Source organism: Clytia hemisphaerica, unplaced genomic scaffold (genome assembly GCF_902728285.1).
Source record: "Clytia hemisphaerica strain Z4C2 unplaced genomic scaffold, Clytia hemisphaerica genome assembly, whole genome shotgun sequence".
NCBI lineage: Eukaryota > Metazoa > Cnidaria > Hydrozoa > Leptothecata > Clytiidae > Clytia > Clytia hemisphaerica.
In genome coordinates, this window is record NW_027103836.1 from 1,544,411 (window position 1) to 1,561,581 (window position 17,171).

The following is a 17,171-nucleotide window of genomic DNA, read 5'->3' on the forward strand; positions in this document are numbered from 1 at the left end:
TCTCCTTTAAATTCTATGGTTATTTCACAATTAAAAATGAGCTTGATAGATACCAATACAGCAAAGCCAACTACCAGTTTATGAGATCTCATCTAAGCCATATCAATTGGTCTATCGAATTCATTCAAAATTCGATTGAATTAGATGTGAATGAGAGTTGGGACCTATTCCTAAAACAAATGATCGAGCTCCGAAACCTCTATGTGCCACTTACCCACAATAAGAACAACCTGTCAAATCAAAGAAGGAAAGGGAAGCATCCCTTAGATCCAAAAATTTGTCAGATAATTAAAGAGAAACGTAAGGCGCATAGAAAATGGATCATCTCACTTCAAAATGACGACACTGAGAGACGTAGAAGGGAGTACGTAAGATGGCGCAACGCCGCTAATAGTGCCCTGACTCGCTCCAAGAGAGAGTTCGAAAAAAAGATCAGCGAACAATCAAAAACAAATCCAAAAAGATTCTGGAAATATGTACGCAGCAATCTGAAAGCAAGAACGGGAATACATCCTCTCCTCGAAAACCCTAATAATGAAAATTCGATCAAATATGATGATATAAGTAAAGCCAACATACTCCAGAGCCAATTCTGTAGTGTCTTTACACGTGAGCCACTTGAACAACTCCCTGAATTCCATTCCAGGACGGATAAAGAAGTAGAGATAAATATACTAACTGAAACTATTAAAAAGGAGCTCAAGGCGTTAAATCCAAACAAATCCATGGGGCCAGATGAACTTCACCCAAGGATGCTCAAGGAGCTCGCTGAATATATTGCAGAACCGCTCTTCCTTATAATGACAAAATCTCTCAACGAAAGTTGTCTCCCAAACGACTGGAAGCATGCTAATGTATCACCTGTTTACAAAAAAGGAAACAAAAATATAGCTGAAAACTACCGTCCGATTAGCCTGACATCCATTGTGTGTCGAATGATGGAAAAGATTCTTAAAACACATATTATGTCACATCTAGAGCAAGAGAAACTGCTTTCTAACAAGCAACATGGTTTTATCAATCGCCGATCTACAGTAACACAACTGCTAAACTATCTAGATGTGTGTACCGAAGACATTGCTAACGGCAAAGCTGTTGACGCAGTATACTTTGACTTTGCAAAGGCATTTGACTCAGTTCCCCACCAAAGGCTCTTAATCAAATTAGAAGCCTACGGAATAAGAAATAAGTTGCTTGAATGGATCAGATACTTCCTGAAGGATCGATTTCAGATAGTTAAAGTAAATGGAGCTGAATCCGAAAAAGAATTAGTTCTTAGTGGAGTACCCCAAGGTAGTGTCCTAGGGCCTACCCTTTTTGTTCTATACATCAACGATTTACCAGATTCAATTAAATCACAACTCTTTCTATTTGCTGACGACACTAAACTTGTCAATAAAGTAGAATCAATTGAAGATGCACTTATAATCCAGGAGGACATCGATCGACTACAGCAGTGGTCAGATACGTGGCTTTTAAAATTTCATCCCGACAAATGTCATGTACTAACGTTAGGTAAGCCGAATATAATTAAACATGTACATCAATACACACTCGGAGGAAATTTACTGAAACATGTACAATTCGAAAAGGATCTCGGAGTTATCTTTGACCAAAATCTATCATTCGACCAACATATATCAAACCAAGTAAAAAAGGCAAACTCAATGGCTGGTCTAATTAGAAGAACCTTCACGTATCTCACTCCTGAATTATTCCGTAAACTTTACATAACATTTGTCAGGCCCCACCTAGAATATGCACAAGTCATTTGGTCACCAAAACTAAAAAAACACAAAAAACTTATAGAAGGTGTTCAGCGGCGCGCTACAAAAACGGTTGAAACATGTGGACGACTATGTTATGAAAGCAGACTACAAAGAATAGGAATCCCAAGTCTAAAATATAGGCGTGCGGTAAGTGATATGGTTGAGATCTTTAAACATTTAAATCACTATGAAAAATCGTGTGTTCCTAAGAAATTTAACCAACGAATAAGACCAATGAGAACACATAATTCTGAACTGGTAAGAATTTTCGGGAACGATGGTGTCCGTGGACCCCAGAGCAACTCCCTTTACTATCGGGGCATTCAACAGTGGAATAGCCTACCTGAAAAAGTAGTTAAATCATCTACAATACAAGAGTTTAAAGAAAACCTCGGTCTAGCTTGGAAAGAGAAAATGTTTGAGTATGATTGAAATTGTCACTATTGTTGCATATCTGTTTGAAGTTAACCTTTGTAATAAACCAAACCAATGTATGAGCGATTTATAGAGGCCCATGTGCTTGCACGGTGGCCTGGAAATCTGTAAAACATTATTATTATTATTTATCAAACATCAAACGTAGAATATCAAACCAACTTCAACTTCATCAAAATTACTATTCGATTATAGTTCGATAACAATATATTGTTGGTTTAGAGTTCAAATAGAGTTCTATTAGTTTGTAGATCTTGAATAACACTGTTTGTTTTACGGGGCGGGCGTCAACTACTTCTGGCCCACCCTGATGGTGCATTTTGTGGCCGCCCCCCTGAGAACGAGTGGTGGTCGAGGTCTATGGAATTGAATACGAACATATCAAAACATATCGAGCAGTTATCGAAAACAATTGAACTTTACCCGGATTTCTCGGTTTGATAACTGTTCGATGCGGTTTGGTAATCGAACAGCTCTCATTCAATTAGTTCGATTAGTTCGATTGTTCGATGGTTCGACTGACATCGTCTGGGTTATCGCATGCTAATTTGGGAATGAAAAAGCCAATTGATGATCGTATTGATACTCAAGATTTTAAAATATGCTTGATTACCTGTCAATTATTGGTTATCAATTAGTAATCGATTGGAATGGTGGGAGAATCTGGATAATTCCAAAAAATCTAGCTAGCATAAAATCATGTTCATGTGACAAGAAAAAAACAACTATAAAATGGAAATGGAAAATGGTAATCAAAAATAGCACAATCCACAAATTTTGAACTTAGGAAGACAAAAAATGACTATACCTTAGCAGTTTTGACATCAACAATTTGCTTTATACTATCAGATTGGATAACTTCATCCATTTCTTCCATGGGTCGTGAACTGGAAAGAAAAACTGACAAAAACGTTGTTGTGGGATTTTCCCGCGGTTTTGACGTTTTCATCCCGGGTTTTCGAAACATCGAATCGGGGAAATCACAAAAAATCGGGTTAGTGTCCAGACCTCGTTTCTTTGCGTTTTCCGTTTTCCGTGCCGTCATCGCATCCATCATGTGGAATATAGGCTTATTTTCGGGTGACTTAAACAAATGTAACAAGAAAAAGACATGAAAAAACCTATTTTTTTGGAATCTACACCCAGTAAAACATGAAATATCAAAACCTGGATAAATTTTAAAGGCGACCTTGACCCGATTCGATCCGGGGATCCCTAGTGCGTGAACCCACATCGCCTTATATCACTGGGCCAACTTCTGGCCGTGCGCTGGCGAAATTTCTCAGGGAATTCATACCTTCACTAGCTTGGCTTGGCCCAGAGCTCAATATGAGGGACCCCTCAGAGTATTTTTTAGACTTAGCTGAAGGTGTATGTCAGCACCAAGTGGTTCACGAATAGAAACGTGTCACTGCTTTCCATCCCACCGGGGACTCCAAGCTGGTCTGGTACGAGTTCTGACCCCCCTCTAGAGCCTTCCCATGAACTTGTCAGGACTTCGGATCACTTTTTTTGGAATCTACACCCAAAAAAACACAAAATATCAAAATCTGGTCAAAAATTGGGACTTTGACCCGAACCGTGGACGTGGAGCATGCCTTGACGTTGGAGTGCTTTTTCTAGCTATTTATACCTTGCTCAAGGCCGACTAAGCAGTCAGGCAAAGTTCCCGGTGGTAACGCCTCTACAGCCCTCCATATACAGCCAGGCCTCGTTTTCATGTAATTCTATTTCTAGTTCTATCTTAGTTATATCTAAGGGAAACACTCAAATATCCCAAACAACATGAAACAACACCCCGGGAAAGGTGTATTTAGAATGATTTTACAAGCGAGTACATTCCTTTATATACGAAAAAACAGCAAATGAGGTAGCCGATTGCTGATTATAGGTGATTATGGGTGATCATGGCTGTATCCGTGGATTAGGAAACACCGAGCGAGATTATTCATTTAATTTCTTTCTTCATTTCTTAACCATTGAGAAGATTTTTATTCCCAGTTTTGTAAAGAGAAGAGAAAGAGGTTAAAACCTGGGGGTCACTTACTTGGGCAAAAGACACCCACTTTTTCATCATTTTCTTTTCGACGAGCACAAAAGCTTACCAAGAGCAACGTGCACCACTAATTTTGATTTTACTGCTGTTGGACGTGATACAATCATGAGCGCTATCATAGAATCACTCCCTGTCTCACAGCCCCGGTGGAATTTCTTCCCAACATGGATAGAAATTCAGGAATTCCTATTGTTTCCAGGTCGGTCGAAAAGTCCAGTGGGGGATGGGATTGGAGCATAATAATTTTTATTGAATTTCGAATGGGGATAAAACAAGTCAATCTCTCCAGTGGGGCTGATATTTTGGGCCATTATTCTCACTCGACAAAATTTTCCAGTTGAGTGGGGGGCCCCCACGGTCACCAGGTCTATGACAACCATTGAGTTTCAAGCCCGAAGGGCTAGAGGCGAGACTCCTGGTTGGGAAATGAAACCACTTATGTTGGGATAGGACCAGAACGCCCGCAGTTTTTACACAAACACCGGATTGACACTGGGTGAAAACCGAAATTTCCAGTTCATTGGAAATACCAAAAAAGACCTAAAAATGTCTAGAAATCTCACTTTTTTTGGTATTTCCGAAGGTATGGAAATGTCAAATTCTCAAAATTTGGAAACGCCACTATGTGACATTCGCTAAATTCCCAGACTTTGAAATGTCAAATTTCCTGATCTTTTTTTATGTTTCAAAATTCATCTTTTTTGGAATTTCTTGAGGAATGGAAATGTCAAATTTCCCAAATTTGGAAACGCCACTATGTGACATTCGCTAAATTCCCAGACTTTGAAATGTCAAATTTCCTGATCTTTTTCATGTTTTAAATTCATCTTTTTGGGGATTTCTTGACGAATGGAAATGTCAAATTTTCCAAATTTGGAAACGCCAATATGTGACATTTGCTAAATTCCCATAACTTGGAAATTTCATATTTCCTGGTATTCCTTATAATTAAAAGTCATCTTTAACAGGTTTTAAAAAGCTTCAAATTACTATGTGAGGAAAGATGACCATGAAATCTTCGTTAATCTAATCATTTTACCAACTTGACGCTACAAGGATACAAAAAATGGCAAACCAACAAATAATACATAACATTAAATATTTATTTAACATGTTTCATTTCAAAGCACAAAGATAAAAAAAGCTATGATATTCTGTGATAATAATTGTATAAAAAAATCCATCAAATCCACCATCTCACCATCAATCAAATTCCTGTCGAGTCTAGTTATTAGAACCTTGCATACAGTATTTGAAATTTTGTGTACAATAATCTGTTGAGTGTATCATTAAAACTGTGATTTCTGAGATTTCCGATGAATGTTTAGTTTACCCATTCTACAAGTTTATGTCTGGAGCGAAGGAGATATGAGTTTTAATTAAGTTTTCAAGCCACTGATCTGAATGGTCTGTCATTCTGAAGCGTAATGTAACAATACTCTGTCCATTGGAAATCCAAAAGAATTCAATTTAATTTACCGACTGCAACAATATTTCTTCGAGCAAAGGCTTCAATTAAAAGTCTTGAAGGTACAGTAGAATGATTCCATGGTTGCGTTGTTTGTGACTGAATTTGTTTCCATTTCAAGTATTGTTTTTTCTGAAAAGAAAATCAAAACATTAAATCGAGCATTAAAAGATAAGAAAATATATAATTTTACAAGTTAAAAATTCATAACCAACACACAACTTCATCTTACAAAGAACTTTCGAGAAAAATAACGAATTAAAATCGAAATTTTTCACATGTTCGCTCAAAAGTCACATGATTGAATACTCACATATAATTGGCTCAACACTATGTTTATTGATTTAAGATAATAAACCACATTTTTCTTTCTTTCGCTCTCTTTTGTTGAAAATAATAAACAAATCTAATATGCGATTTACGTCATAGCAAAGATAGTTCAAAATAAAGTCTTAAGGAGAGCAATTACTTCCATATAAGGAATAATAATAGGAAAGAAACACTTTTTATTTGAATATATTTTATTCAACCTTCTTTGTTAGAAAAACTTTGAATTTTCGACCGTTTTTCACAAAATTGGTGAGTCGTGATCAACATTTGAAAGAATCTTTTTCCATTTTTGTGATCTTAGGACTGCTCTGAAAAATTGGTGAAATTCATACCCTTTACATGTCATACAGTGTGCATTTTCCTCAATATTTCAACCCTTTAAGAGCGAAAAATATTTTTAAGAATCTCTGAAAATTCATCTTTAGTCTTTCTAGCGACTAAAAATTTGAAATTTCCTGAACTTTAAAAAGCGCTATAATTCGAATTTTGAAAGATGTGAAAATATAAACTTTCAGATCTTTTTGTAAATTAAAAGGTCAGATTTTGAAAATTCAGGAAATACGATTATTTTTGTGAAAACTTCAGGAAATATGACATTTTGAAAAATTTGGGAAAGTGATCTTTCATGGTCTTTCTGACATTGCAAAATTTCGGATATCTTGACATTTGAAATTATGAGAAATGTCACCTTTTTTTCTTTGGAAATCTTGGAAAGTTCATCTTTTAAATGTTTCTTACGACTCAGAAATCTCACATTTCCTGAATTCTAGAAGACCATAAAATGTGAAATTTCGAATTTTGAAATATCTGAAAATATCAGCTTTCAGATCTTTTTGTAAATTAAAAGGTCAGATTTCGAAAATTCAGGAAATACGACTTTTTTTTATGGAAAATTCAGGAAATATGACATTTTCCAAATTTGGAAAATTCCTGAAGACAGCTTTTCACCCAGTGTGAAACTCAAATCTATCGCTAGATTTCAAAAAATGTAGTCCTCCAAAACAAAGGAACTGCTAAATGCAATCCGTCGTCATGTACGATGGCCAAGAAGGCTCAAAACACGCACTTCTAGTTTTTACGCACTTCCAGTTCTTATAAAATTTGTGAACTAAAGTCTGTCTCGAAATAATTTGCAGCTGGAGAAAAAAATGGCTGTAACTTTTGATAGAATTCGAATCAAGTTGCAGTTTTGTGCTCGTTAAAAAGATATTTGTGAGTGGAATATTATCAAGTAAAAAAATTGAGAAAAAAAAGGAAATTAAAAATGAAAAATGAAGAAGAAAAAAATCAACTTCTTGTAGAAATGTGGTATAATTATCATTTTCACAGGAGTGATTTTTCAATCTTAGATCATTATCACTGTTAAAAAAGTTTTCAAAAATATTCATTCAATCAAAAGATATCAAACAAAATTTATTGCTGGTTGACTCTATAAAGTACTAAAAAACGACAAAAAAAAACGAAAAAACCTGCCTTTTGTCGATCAACCAGCAATAAACTCTGTTTGATATCTTTTGATTAAATGAATATTTTTGAAAAAATTTTTAACAGTGATAATGATCTAAGATTGAAAAATCACTCCTGTGAAAATGATAATTATACCACATTTCTACAAGAAGTTGATTTTTTTCTTCTTCATTTTTCATTTTCATTTTCCATTTTTTTCTCAATTTTTTTACTTGATAATATTCCACTCACGAATATCTTTTTAACGAGCACAAAACCGTAACTTGATTCGAATTCTATCAAAAGTTACAGCTATTTATTTCTCCAGCTGCAAATTATTTCGAGACAGACTTTAGAACTGCCTAGGGTCAATGGCCTAGAAGGTTAAAGTGAGACTGCACACTTCTGATTTTTTGTCAGGGCGGGAAATTTCCAAGCGAGCGGCCCGCGCAATGAAATTTTTTTCGGTCTTTAAAATGAATGTCAAGTTACGCAAAATGAGTTAACATTTCCGAGTTGTTCATATCAAGAGTTACAGGTTAAAATTTCTGAGTTAAGTGCTGGTCAGCAAAGTCCCCCCCCAGTGGCAAAAATCGAGGAAGCAAAAAGTGAACAAATATCAACTTTGTTTTTTTGCCTCCACGCCGCTTGCATTTTCCCCCATTGGACCACCCTCTAGTGCATGAAAACTAGAAAGTGTGTGGGTCTGTTTTGAGTCTTCTACTGTGAACGCCAAAATAACTCGAGAATCTGAGAATCTACAGGAAGGAAAATAACTCGAAAATTTAAAAGAAACGAAACCGAGTTAAAAAACAAGAAATGATTCGAAAATTTAAATGAATTAAGATACCATCAGAAATAACTCGAGATTTTAAAGTCACGGAAAAAACGAGCTACAAAATTAAGAATGACGTCATATAGAAGGTACAATACAAAATGACGTCAAAATTTCCGAAAAATGATGTCATAACTCGTTTTTTTTTCGTAACTCGGTTTTTTTAACTCGAGAAAAATAACTCGGGATTTCCGAGCCTCTTTGCTATTATCATCAACTCATTTATTACAACTCGGTATCTATTTTGCTGACCAAAACGGGTCTTTCGAGGGGGACTTTTGCGTCTCTAAAATATTTTTAGAATAGAAGTGCGCCAGTGTCGTCACAAAAAAAATCGGAAGTGCGCAGTGTCTTGTGAGCGTTCTGGGCCATGACCCTAGACAGTTCTATTTCACAAATTATACAAGAACTGGAAGTGCTTGGTGAGGGTTAGGGGTCATCGTAGTCATGATTACGGCGCGTTCTATGCGCGTTTTGGATGGGAAATAAGTGGCTTCAATTTCTCTTGCCTGAGAAGGGTTAAAGTTTCACATCTAGCTATTCGGGCTTAAACCCGATGATGACACCTGGGTGTAGAATCTTAAAAAACGATTTAACTGATCCACGCCACCCTCATGGCTTTTACACAAATGCCGGATTGAAAATAATTGATCACCGAGTTGTACTGCGTGAAAATAAAGAAATCCTTCGACGCTTTTAAACTACATAAACTAACCATTTTTTTACTCAGATTTTCATTAATTAAATCAATAAAAGTAAAAATATATACTGATGCTTTGAAGCTAATTTAGCAATTTTTATGTTTTTAGCGTTATTTGCGACTCTAATTTACGCTAATCTGAATCACAGACCTCTACAAAACCGCAGATAGTACGAGGAGCACGTACCCGTTAGGACGGATAAAGTAATAATATGATGTTGTTAATTTTTCATAAAAATATTATAGCATCCCAAATAAATTTTTATATCACTTTTGTAAATTGTGTACAATAATAAAAAATACGTATAAAATATGCGGTAAGTACAGTAATAAAGATACTATTGTCTTTTTTATTTTATACAAAATTTCTTTTACCAACAATTTACAAATAATATACAAAAAATTCAATATTTCAGATACTAAAGAACAAATGCATAGCAAAAATCAAACCTTCAAATTATTAATTGTGAAACGCGTAATCCCAATTTAAAATTGTGCAAATGATTTCAACCAAACGGTATAGTCTACACAATATATAGCTCCAGGCTTTTTTAGGCCTTAGTATAGTAGGATTTTTACGCTTGAAACGAAAGATATAACATACTCTACCCGATACAACTACTAAAGGTGCTAAAATAATTAAATTATTTCAAATTTTCTATATCAAAGGGTTAGCTTGATATTATCAGCTGTTAAGAAGTTGAGTTTGTAAAAACAGTAAGAGAAGGCCTTAGACAACATATCTTTCGAAATTTTCTAAGTACCTTGTCACAAAATAAGATAAGATAAACTCTAGAAATTGATTCTCGTTTTCAAACGGTAAAACAATCCTTCAATATCATGATAAAAGTTTTTGATCGCTTTTAAATTAAATTTCTTTGTCGCTTTATTCAAGTCCTTGACACAAAACACAAACACAAAAACCACGATGATAAACCCAAAGAGAGCAACCAAAATCCAGTCTAACAAAGTTTCACTAGACTGGATTCTCCGTTCACGGGAAGACAAGTCGTTGTTTCTGACTTGATAAGTTTCATAGCCTAGCTCCTTTGCTTCTTTATCGGATAATGAGAGCGATGCGAGAGCGACCTCCTCACCTATCATATCATCAATATCTTCAATTCCTGAATCATTTTTCCGGTCCGCAGAATTGCTCCGATTTCGACGTCTAGGTACAACCTGGCGCGTTCGCTCAACACTGAACTCGCGAAAAATATTCCTGGTAACACGTGGTTCAGGAAATGTTTTCGTGATCTGAAAATCATCATCATCTTCATTATAGAAAATAGTGTCGTCATCATTACCGGAAAACAAAACAACCGTTTCGTCTTCAACACCAATAATGCGGTAACACCCTTTAATGCGATCTCGGTAATAGTATAAAGGCCTACTTGGTTGATTAAAGAGTTCTAATTCCTCTTCTTCTTCTCCTTCTAACCAATGAGGAATCTCCGGTGCGTCGACCCAAACCTCCTCTCCAGTACAATGGCTAACTGAAGAAATAACAGTGACTTTATCAGTTATCAGTGTCCGATTCTCATCAGTATGGATATCATGGTAGGCGTCCGAAAACCAGGATGAAAGGAATTCAATTTCTTCATGTTCCACAACGCCTTTAGTAGATTCCTCTGAGCGTAAATCCTCTTGCAAAGGCGATAACCATAAGTCTGTTTCTGCATCAGGTATAATAGCGCGACCTTCTCGATTAAATATCACATAGTTCTCGAGTAATCGAGGTACACCGAGAAAATCGATTGTCTCTTCTTCTCTCTCGATTTCCCAGTTAGTCGATACTGTTGATATCGTGGAACTCGAAGTTTTTCGTTTCCGCTTTCGTTTTGTGTTCGTGTCGCCGTATTGATGATGGAAGTGTATCAAGGGCATTAATTCCATTTCAATGTTTTTTTTCGGCTGACGTAGAAACTTATAATCGAACGTTTCCATTGCGGCTTCTATAGATTCAATTTCGTAATGATTCGATTTGAGTTCTCGAAAGACAGCTCTTCTCTCACAATCATCCTCTAGAAAAGTGAAAGTTTATCAAAATAAGTTAAGGAATGATTATAAAGCCCCTGGGTTCAAGATGTACACAATAGAATCCCTAGAATTTGATAACTATTTGATTCTTACAAGGAAACATATACATGATATTGATAAAAATATTGCGTGGATTTATATGAAAAAAAGAGATATTTTTTAGTCCTCATTTCAAATAGTGCTAATGTTAGGTTCTCTAAATTCGGATCGAGATTTTGGATAACTACAAGACAACAAGACATAGGTAAAATCTGTCTGAAATCTTTTATGTTTCAAAATTGTTTTTTACCTGTAATAAGAAAGTATTCATTTAAGATGGATTCGTGGAACAAATCGACAGGATCGATCACTTCCATTTCATCGTCTTCAATAGGTAAAGGTTCATTGTTCAAAAAATATTTCCTCTGCGATAAAACCCAACTCGAAACTTTCTGATAAACACTTTGCTCTTCGAATTCATCCGGAGGTTTTTCTTTCAAATAATCATACGGTCCTCTTCCGTAATAATCCATGTCCGCCATTGAGATGATACCGGATTGTTCACTGTCCGGATCATCTTCATCTTTGAAGAGTTTCGGGAAAACAATATCATTGGTTGAACAGATACCGTCACGTGACAATGTGTAGCCACCCAGATTGAAGTTTGTTTCTTTCTGGTTATCTGTGGAGGATGTCGTCGATCGTGAGGATAAGGTAGCACATGATTTCCATTCGATGATATCGTATGCTTCACACATTGTTTTAGAAGTTGTTATCTGATTTGTTATTTTTCTTTTTATTTATTGTTTTTTTGTCGCTGCAAAATAGAAGGTAGAATGAATACAGTAAAATGAACAGAACAAGAAATTTGATTAAAAATTTTTGTAAATAGAAAAGTCTGGAGGGCACAGCTCAACCTCGTTCCCTGCGTATTATCAGCATTTTGATGCTTACTGATTGCGCTAGATAATACCCTGGCATTCTCTGGCGTCCATAAGTAACGTAAATAAAGCCTGGGATACACAGGGACGAGGTTGGGCACAACTTTCTTTCAATTCGAATGATTTTCAAGGACATCAGACTTTTACTCCTTCAGCACCGAATCCCAGTTCCCAAGTTCAATAGTTTCTAGTGGTCCAACGCGGTTCTCAATGAAAAGAATGACATTCAATGTTTTGATAGTTTGTTTATTCTTTGGCTACAAATAGATAGACAGCTATGTAAAATGTGGAGACTTTGCTGAGTTTATCAACAAACAATTTAGAGTGGCTTACAAAGACCAAATTCTTACACGTTTTTCTATAAGAACAAACTATATAAGAACACGAGGCTTCGATTGCCAAAATATTAAGAACAAGCTATGTAAGGACATTTTAAGCTTTTTGGACTCATAAAACACCCGATTGCATAGAAAAATGGCCAAAAGTACTCATTAAAAATGAGAACAACATTTTTAGGCTTAAAATTCAAGAAGTTAAGAACATCCGAAGGCTTCAAAAGTTTTGGATGTTCTTATAAAAAAACGTGTATATTAGTTCAATAAATTCAAGTTAGGATAGGAGAAGAAGTAGAAATAAAATTCTTCGCTAAGCTCGAAGGTTAAAAATAGATGATTCAGGAACCCATGAAAAGACATTTTTTGGATGCCCATGCCATCGAACTCAGAAACAAGGGCGTTTCAAAAAAGACTACACAGACAAATCAACAAGCAACAGCGATGTACCGCAACCGAATCAAGTAAATTTCAATGAAAAATTGTCACAAACGAAATAAAGAGCAAAAAAAAGCTTGACTTGAAGTTACAGTACCCACTTAACAAAGTGAAATAAGATACACTTTAACAATAAATTAAATCAACAGAGAAAGTCAAAATCCAGACATCACGAGGATGGCTGAAAGCAAAAAAAATGTCAACGAGAAAAGGAAAAATCGAGAAAAGTGTCATCATTAAAATTACATATGTTCGTTGTAACATCATTTTATTTCCATATGTTTAGACAATGATGGTATTTGTATTTAATTACCCCAAAAGATAATTAGGCAGTAATTGAATGTTATCGTTGCGTCAATCAAGAAAGTTTCGAACAGAAACGAAAAACCGAATTATCTTTTCAACTTGAAGAAGAAGTGCTGGAAGGTTGAGGCATACTCTTTATCTATAAAGCAGTTGGATCGTGACTCGCCCCACAAGAAGGGAGTCTAAAGGCTTGGGGACACGAAAAGTTTGTTTCGCGTTGGTGCGATCCAACATGCTCCATCTCACCAACCTGGAACGCTTTCTCGTGTCTCCACCCCATTTTTCTTTCTACCAATAAAAGTGAAATCTTATTTTTGCATGGCATGGACCAGGGGTTTAGGTACCCCCTAAGAAAATAGGTACCCCCTGAATTTAGGTACCCCCAAACAACAGACGTTAGTAGGTACCCCCTGTGATTGGTACCCCCTGTGACTTCAGTATATGTCAAGAAATGAAAAAAATTGTATATTTTTACAATTAAAAAAATTGTATATTTTTACAATTAAAAAAATTGTATATTTTTACAATTAAAAAGAATAATGATAGTTAGATAAAAGCAAGATAAAATAGCCCCCAGACGTTACTGCATAAAAGTTAGATACCCCCAGAGATCATAGGTACCCCCTGAAATTGAAAAAAAATCCAGCCCCCAGCCTTTTTCAGGAAGATTTTGGTTGTAGCCCCCCCCCTGCGGGCTGGGGGGGGGGGGTTCATGCCATGTTTTGTCCCTGGGACAAAATCACCGTGTCTTTTGGGTATTTCCCCCACTTTTTGTCCCATGAAATAATAAAAGAAACCATGGGACACGCGCTTTTTTTCTTGTGTTGGTGGGATGGAGCATGTTGCATTGCACCAACGCGAAAAAACTTCTGAACAAACTTTATAAGAACATAAGGCTTCTATGGCCAAAATATTATAAGAGCAAGTTAAGGACATTATAATAAGGACACAGTAAACATGTTGAAAATGACAAATTTAGCCTGAACAATATGTCGCAATGTTTTTCGACAGGAACTCAGGCATAGGATTAGCAGACGATGCAAGTCTTATAAGACTGTAAGAGGTATTTCGAGATTGCGTTAAATCAAAACAAGTATTACAACACGTATCATAAAGTTGGAATATGTCTCGTCAGCATTGTCCGTTATCAAACAATGGATATAATATAAACAATGATTGTATAGCGCATTTCTGACTCCAATAGAAAATATTTCGTCTTTATTTTTAGAATTATGAGTAAAATTAAATTTAGGTTTTGTCAACTTCAAAGACAAAATGGTTGAGGAAATCAGTGACATTTTGGATTTCCTTTTAAAAGTCTATATTTGTTCAAGAAGATTGGTCTAATTTCACAGCATTAATGTTTATCCGTTGTAAAACATGGCAACTATGGAGGCATTTTCTTAAAGATTTGCAAGTCTAATTATGATAAGATGTCTGGAGACAGACAGGTTAATCTATCTGAAAGATAAGTGATATTGAAAATCACCTTCACTGAAATTGTATGTCTTATTTACTCGAACTTGAACACAAAGAACATACGAATTGCGCATGACAGCAATTTTCTGCATTGTTTCACTATCACTAAATGAATTATTATATTCAAGATCGACTTCGACCTTTTAGAAGATTCTCGTCTCTTTGTTATGTAATAGTCTATACTAGAATAACATAAAGCTCATGAGCAGTGCACTATAGAATGTCTGTCCAACTATCTTTCACCAAAAGTGGCAGAAAAGGTTTATGCATTTCTTCCTTACACTTTATTTTGCTGAGGCTCTGTTGATCTTTTTTGGTGTTTTGAGCCTCAAATCGTTGTCAACCTGTTCTCATCATTAGACTTTGTACTACTTTTACCCTCAATTTGCTTAAAATCTAGTACTTCCAGGCTCTGTATTGTTCTTAAATTGATCGTATTTTTCGTCATTTCAGAGTCTCGTTGTTCTTATATAAAAAGAGTGTATTGTGACTCATCAGCACGGGGGGGGGGTCTAATAATCGGAGGGGAGGGGTTAATAAAAATGTCCTGGGTGGTAAATTTTTGACAAGGAGGATAGTAAAGCAGAACTACGGCAATGTCCTGGGTGGCAAATTTTCGGGGCCAACGATCGAAATTTTGTGTAAATCAACGGAATTCAACTTCATCCAGGTTAAACTGACTAGGAAAGCTTCTATATCAATCCAAAAACTGGGTATTTCACCTGAAAAAAAACTGCAACATATTCAGACCCTTACAAGACCTGTACCTCCAGCGACGACTCTCATCCTAGGAAATAGAAGTCGAAAACTACGAAAACATATGTTTAAAACTAAATATCATTACCAACATTTGACTCTTTGGACACCTCCAGTTCTGGAAAAGTCCAGATCAGGACAATCTAAATACAAAAACATATTTTGAAAAATAAAAGTTGCATCTGAGCCTAATCCAGGATCTATTCAAAAGTACGATGTAAAATATTGGTTTAACTTTCAACTTTACTATTTTCCAAAACACAAAAAATTTTCTTGCAAATTTAACAACTATATACTACGTTCTTTCCCAAACTAAAACAACTTCTACATCGATAATATCGTCCCATCTTATCTGAGAATGTTTTAATTCAATAACATAGCGTTCTTTTAACGAAAACAAAAATTGAAAATCGCTGTTGTAGCTAAGCGACTAAGAATTTCAGCTGCTTAGCTGTAAGCTTGTGAAAGGTTTTACTATTTCTTTGAGCGAGTGAAACAAAGATATAACAAATTTTGAAAAACAAAATAGTGAAATTCATTTCTAACAGTTAAGCAACACAGCAGCTCGACGACTTCCCTCTTCATAAACTCCACTCAAATCACTAACATTTATTTGATATTTGCTTTACACAAACCAATGTAAATTTGCTTGTAGTAAACACAGTGCTAAAACACGTCCCTCGCATCGTATCCAAAGAAATTTCCCGTCTCGTCCCGTTATCAAAAATGATAACTTTCTTAACCCAAAATATGAACAGTATTTATAAGCTATAAAAAAGAAACAAAATCCCATATACATACTTAGCATATTAACATCACGTTTTTCAAGAAAGAAAAACGGAATTTCGATTACATTCCGAAACAAAACGACGGAGAGAGGGGGATTGAGATAAAATACTCAGTCTCGTTTGAGGAATACAACTTTTTGTAAGAACATGTTAAAAAAGAGTGTGATAAATTTGTATGCAGTAACTTAAAACGAGCCTTTAGCAGTTTATAGAAAATCGGGATTCGTTGATAACAATTAAAGTTTCGGAAAACGAACAACGCCTTGTTATACTAAACAAGACTACGAGTACACTCCTATCTTTTTGTTCCTATAAAAAACAACATTTAAGGGCAATTTCAAAGGAATGTCGAGAACAATTATACCGTCATCGAAAAATTCTATTTGCTAATAAGATTGACAAGTCATTTTGTATTTTCCTTAGCAACGGTTAAAGGTCTATAGTAACAAAAAAGCGCGGGAAAACGACAAACTCTTCTTGATATACTTATTTTATGATACAGTAATATCTATCCTATATGATGGTTTAGTTTATTAATTTGCACCAAGTTAGTGAAACGGGCTGCAGTAGGTATGTCTCAATGCCATAAAATCAAGATAAATTCTTTTGCCATAACCGTTATTCGAAAAAAAACAAAAAAACTTATACACGCCTTTTGCTATAAGAATATTTAGAATATTTATGATTAAATTGGCCAAAAAATGAAGGAAAGGCCTGGAAACAATAATTTTTGTAATTGAAGGCAGGACGCAAACCTTTTATTCTTTTGGAAAGAAGACAAGTTTAAATTGCTAGGGAAGGGAATGATCTTCGTGGTTCAAAACAAAGTTTAATTCACTCAATGAAAGGAGGAGGCTGGACAAAAATTATACCTTTGAAAATATTGACCACTTTAGTCATTGCATGGTCTACACGTCTTTTATAAGAATATCCAAAAAGTTTTGAAGTCTTAGAATGTACTTAGCTTTTTGAGTTTCAAGCCTAAACATGTTCTTATTTTCACTATTTTTTGAGAATTGTTGTCCTTTTTCCTAAAGAATCAGGTGTTTTAGAGTCCGCAAAGCCCTCAAATGTTC

At 35.4% G+C, this 17,171-nt stretch overlaps 1 protein-coding gene across 1 annotated transcript; it reads right to left on the bottom strand.

Moving 5' to 3' along the window:
- Positions 1–9,250: 9,250 nt before the first annotated feature.
- On the bottom strand, positions 9,251–11,868 carry LOC136807184 (uncharacterized). The gene is made up of 2 exons (XM_067063766.1): positions 11,366–11,868; positions 9,251–11,060 (listed from the first exon to the last, which is right to left on the bottom strand). The coding sequence occupies exons 1-2, from the start codon at positions 11,811–11,813 to the stop codon at positions 9,832–9,834; spliced, it is 1,677 nt and encodes a 558-aa protein (XP_066919867.1). The 5' UTR covers positions 11,814–11,868; the 3' UTR covers positions 9,251–9,831.
- Positions 11,869–17,171: the final 5,303 nt, after the last annotated feature.